Raw genomic sequence first — 5,622 nt, forward strand, 5'->3', positions numbered from 1 at the left:
CTAAATTCAGGCTTGAATTTCACCAATTCGGTAACTAAAGCAAGAGGACAAAATGCTGCCTGTCACCTTATTGTCTGCCTTCAGCTTTGCAATTTGCAAGCAGCGTATCTGGCTACATCTAGCTGCTAGACTTTATTATTTCTAGTAGTTGATTCCTTTCTCCGTCTGGTTGTCTGTGTAGTAGCAGTGAAAATGGATGAACACCCGCATTTGGGAACAGAAAGCATCTGGTGTTCAATATCATGGAGGTGCCAGGATACTGCTGTCCTGTAAAATATGTGTTGGAATAGGTAAGCATGACTAATGCATATGCACTTGAACAACTCACAAAGAGCTGGTTTTAACTAAGAGTGGGAGGATTTTAGTCCTTCACACTTCTGATACAGACAGTCTGTGCTGTAGTGGATGTATCAGAAAGCCATTCACGGCTAAAAGGGGCTCCATGTACCTGCAAAGATAAACAAAGCCCGCGACTGTCCTCGGGCGCATAGTCAGTATGATGCCACCTGCTTGTAGTGGAAGTGATTTCACACATCCCTCAACCTCGTCAGAGCTTCTGACGGAAAAGCTACTGCTTGGGGACCTAAGCTGGTTTTTGGGTACTCTCTGGGGAGTGCTGAAAATTGCTGCATGTGGATTGCATCTACTTGTGTGGTCTTTTTCCTGTGTCTTCCATAATTTCATAAACAGTCAGATATACTACCATGAAAATGTTCTGAATAATTAAAAACATTGATGTTGAATGTAAAAGAACAATAAATGCTTATTGGGCCAGCTTTTCTTGGATCTTCTTCTGGTGTTAGGCTGGCATAGAGTAGGGGTAAGCTGCACTGATGTGGGTGGCATTACACCACCATAAAGCAGTGACTAAGTTACCACATCTAGTAGATCTGGTTGTCAGAAGTGTGGAATCTGGCATTCCTCCATTTCAATAGGCCCTATGTCCTTTAGCAACCACTACAGATCAGTGAACTACTATGTTTTTTATGTAAGTGGCAGCTGGTTCAGGTCCTGTTTGATCTTCACAAAAGATAATGTTTAACTTGGGTGGCAGTAAAAGAACTTTTTAAATAATAGTGGGAAATAAATGAACACAGAAGAGAGACACCAGTCTGCAAAGGCAAAAGCAGCTACAACTTTATTATTTTTCAGCATCACTTTTCTAATAGGAAAAAAAAAAAACAACACTGGAAGAAACAATTTCTTTTTGGGTTGGGTTATGTGAAAAGAGACTGATTCTACATTCCCTTCTGTTTTCAATAACCAAGGAACATTTTATAAATTTTTAATTGTTTTACTTTTTCGTGGAATAACAGCAATTTTGTAATAACATGTTTTTCTCTATGGGAGAATGTCACTACATAAAAGTAGGAACATTTGGTAAAATTGTGTGTTTTAATGAAATGTTGTTTAAAACATATATAAAACATATACAAAGAAGCATTTCTGTGAGGTCCAAATGGTTTAATTTTTTTTTTTTTAATTTATCAAATGTGTTCCTATCTACTTCTTCAGTGAAAACAAAGATGCAAGGTAAAATTCCATCTGGCTCGATATAGTTAGAGAAAAATAGTTGTTTAGACTTATGACTCTTCTCTTCTTATGACTAAGAAATTAATTTAAGAGCTACAAGTAAATGTTTTCATCCAGAATATATGTTACTGAGATACACAGACACTTAGGTAAACAGAACACACTACTGTTGCCCTGTGTTTTGTTATTCCTCCCTATATTTCACCTGACCTAGAAGAAGATGAAATGCAGCAAGTGTTTGGATTAGCGTACACCAGGTATGGCAAGTGATACCTTGCAAAACATTCCTGTGCTGTTATGATGAACTGATTCACTGCCTTCTATTTCAAACTCTCTTTCATCCTCACTTGCTCTGACATTTCTCAGACTGGTTCATAATAACCTCAGTAGTCTTTTTCTTACCTACCCCACAAAAGTCAAAATTCTTTCCTCTGTTCATTTAATGATTAAGATCTGTAAATTTTCTTATATGTTGAGAAAAGTTAATTTTTTTTTTCCCTGATTCCATTAAAGAATGTATTTCTCCTTCTATCCAGCTGATCAGACTAATCCTTAACTCCCTTCACTGTGGCTCATCAAGGCAGGCAGAACAGCTTATATCTACATTAAACCAGACACTGTGAGCTCTGTAAATGGAAATGTGCAATTTTGCGTGCAGCTGTCTGAATGTATTATTCCTATTAAACAAGCGATCCTCTTTCCTAGAAATATGTAGTTGTCACTTGGAAATGCAGAGTTACATAAGCAAGTCCTGCTGCATCGCGGTGTAATACATCATGGAGAATGAAAGGTGCCTGCTTCTTGTCTATCCCTCTGCATTTTTTTGAAGATTATGTACCGTGGCCTTATTCTTGCACTGAATTTGGTAGGACTCTATTAGTAGCTCTAGTAAGTAGTCTGGAAAAGAGCCAGATTCTGACCTTTTTCTTGTTCGGCAGCGTAACTGCTGGTTTACATGTGCATGCAGGAGGTCAGAGTCAGGCCCGGTGCTTTCTGTGCTTTCACAGTAACTTTAAGCAACAGTTTTATCTGGCGAGGGAAGAGCCTCGATGGACAGCAGCGTCATCTGTTCTTTCTGCGTTTTCGTGTGCGCCTGGACCTGCCTTGCTCGGCCTTCCAGCCGCAGAGTCCATTGCTGGCGGAGTCTGCAAAGAGAGGACAGGCGCTTAGCAAGTACTGAGCCAAATCCTTCAAATGCATCCAGGGCTTTTCAGCAGGGCTGAAGCTTTCCTCTCTTTCATCACTGTAGCACTTGTCCCGTATTTATTTACCAACGACACAGCTCGCTAGCTTGCTAGACTGCGAATGCAGGGGAGAAAGGGATCGTGCTGATGCTATCAGTGGGTGACGTTGCCGGATTCCTAATGAGTCAAACAACTGCTGAAATACTGTCAGTGTGAAGAGCTCTGTTTTTTCCTCTGGGGTATTCTCAAAGCCACAGAGACGTACGGTCTATCCAGTAAGGTCATTCAATGTGTAAATTAAAAAATACAATTACATCCCGTCACCCCCCACGTTTACTCTACAATGCTGTGGAGGAAAGCAAGCAGAACTTTAAGTATGTCCATTTGGGTTTACTCTGAAGACAAAAAAAAAGGAGAAAAAGTAACCGTTTTGCACCCAAAATCTCTGCAAGACCTTGTGTGTGTTTAATGGAAGGAATTGATGTCACATGCAAGATGAGCCACATAGCTCACAAGTATAGTACAGACAGAAGAGAAGATCACTAGGGACCACGGCAAGATATTGTTGGCTGGGTCATTTTCCAAAGGAAATGGTGTTATGAAACACCTGACCCAGCAATGCTATAGCATTAGATATCATATGGTAATGCCAAATGCATCATGGAGTAGATGGGTTTTTATACTACATTTGGTGTGTTAAAAAGAACAGCAATGATTTCATCTGAGAATAACTTAGCAGTAGCTGTTTCACATGCATGTTTGTGTTAGTTTGGCTTCTGAGTTTGATTTCAGATTGAGTTTTAAACTTTTCTCACTTGGTCCACCCTGCCTTGGCTTCACTATTCTCTTGTGCGTATAGTTAAGCCTCAAAAAATCAGTGCAATTAGTAAAAATTTGCCACTGAAAGCACTGGTGTTTCTTGCCAACTGGTTTCCTAGGTGTCACCGAGGGAGCACTTGCCTATACTTAGAGCCCTCTAATTGTCCCAGGTGCCACTTAAATGAGGTAGTGGACCTGTAGATTTTGTAATGATGGTGTCTGTTTCTGTTACCTCCTGAAAGTATCTTTTTCTTCAAATTAGAGAACACTTTGTGAACCATTTGGGCTTTGGTCAAGTGACCTTGAAGGAGGCCAAGTGACCTTGACTCCTTCAAGGAGGAAGCAAGCTCCTTCAAGTTAAGACATATTGAATATGTAAGTTAAGACATAGTCAAAGTTCTTTTGCTGCCTTTTTTTTTCTATTCAGAGAAGATCTTATAAAAGCTTTTAACATTTTTAACTCTGTGAAGTTAAAAATATTATCTACACCCTGTATTGCAATTTGTTTGTGATGTCTTCTTGTGGTAGTTTTTTGTGAAGCTAGAGTGACAAAGGTTTCCAGTGCAGCTGAACACTTTCCTGAGTTTTATTATACATGTTTTCTCTGCAGCAGCTGGGTGATTTAGGTTTGGGAGGGAATATTACTGACTAGTTGGAGTAGGACACTGGGAGCAGAACTGTCTACATCTGATTCTGTTGGGACACAAGGCCTGCCTAGATCTTTATTTCCTCATCTTCAAAATGATGATAGCAGCTTCCTCCTTGGGCACTAGAGTACCTGGAGTTTTTTTTAAAGAAACAGCCCTTTATCAGCACATTCCGGTTTGTGAAGTCAAATTAATTTATGTGAATGTCCCATTTTCGAGGAAAGTTTATGCAGGAAAACCTTTGTCAACTTCAGTAGGAAAGCCCATCAGAAGAACACAAGAGACACAGGTATTTCTCATCCTCTTTCCCCATCTGTTATTAGTCAGGGGATTCACTTAGTGTGTGGGAGACCCTGGTTCAAACTCCCAAGGTGCAACAAGTTGAGCAAGTATTTCAGGCAGTCTGCCACACTTGTGTGGAGTATCTACACCACAGTCACAGCTCTTTCTAGGCAGTGCCTGTTATTTTATATTGTTTTGGAAAAAAAATTAAATTAATTTGAATAGACTTATTTTGTATCTGTTGTATAGCGGGAATGCTTATGAAATGTGTTACATGGGACAGGAAAACCTTATTGTACCATTTGTATCTTTGGGCTTATATGATGCAAAGGGCTGTTAAACATGATAAAGATGCTATGGATTTGCTTATGCTACACATTCACTGGGTGGTCTGCCTGTCTCTTTAACGTAATGCTATTTTATTTATTTCTGTAGCTGTACCAGTTCCAGGTAAAAATCTGATATTTTCTGGCTCTCATAAGCCATAGTGCCAAGATGCTTTATTTTTACATGGCTATGCTCCAAGGCCTTTGAAGAATTCTCATGAGGTTCAGGGGTGAGGTGTGTCTGAATTTCCATGCAGAAGAGCCGTGGAAATATGAGACAAGCAGCTGTGAGAGAAAAAGTGCCAATGATCCAGAACACAATCTGTGCTATGAATAAAACAGTACAATAGCAGGTTACCTTATTTTAAAGCACGTGATAACATGCTGTGCTGTTTTGTACAAAAGAAAAGATACCACTTACTTGTTCAGGGCACTTTTGCTTAACCTCAACTCTTCACCTTCTCGTTGCTTAGTTTGCTCCTGGATGACTTTTTCCCAGAAGTTCTTCAGCCCTTCTGCATCATAACCACCCATCTTGTGGCGTATAAAGTTGGTATGCTTGCTCATTTTCTGAAAAGCAATTTGGAGGTCAGAGCAGTGAGGAGCCTAACCTGAGGCAGACACTGTGTTGCTTATCCCTCGGCAATTTCATTCTCATGAAGTGCTGTTAAAATAAAGTATGTTGCCTAAGAAGAATAGCTAACTGATGCTTACTCTGCCTTGAAGCAAAATATAAGCCATTGAAACAGGCCTTGGGTGATAGTTAAACGGTATACCTGTACTTTTGTTACTGAGTAATGACTATGTATGGCATAGTTCTCTGAAATATTG

The 5,622-nt window shown here is 39.8% G+C and overlaps 1 protein-coding gene across 1 annotated transcript; it reads right to left on the bottom strand.

Moving 5' to 3' along the window:
• Window positions 1-2,545: 2,545 nt before the first annotated feature.
• Window positions 2,546-5,358, bottom strand: LOC309415476 (protein FAM240C-like; the record flags this gene model as incomplete). Its single annotated transcript, XM_082013010.1, has 2 exons — window positions 2,546-2,678; window positions 5,213-5,358. The coding sequence occupies 2 exons, from the start codon at window positions 5,356-5,358 to the stop codon at window positions 2,546-2,548; spliced, it is 279 nt and encodes a 92-aa protein (XP_081869136.1).
• Window positions 5,359-5,622: the final 264 nt, after the last annotated feature.

Source organism: Phaethon aethereus (genome assembly GCF_964289735.1).
Source record: "Phaethon aethereus genome assembly, chromosome: Z".
Taxonomy (NCBI): Eukaryota; Metazoa; Chordata; class Aves; order Phaethontiformes; family Phaethontidae; genus Phaethon; species Phaethon aethereus.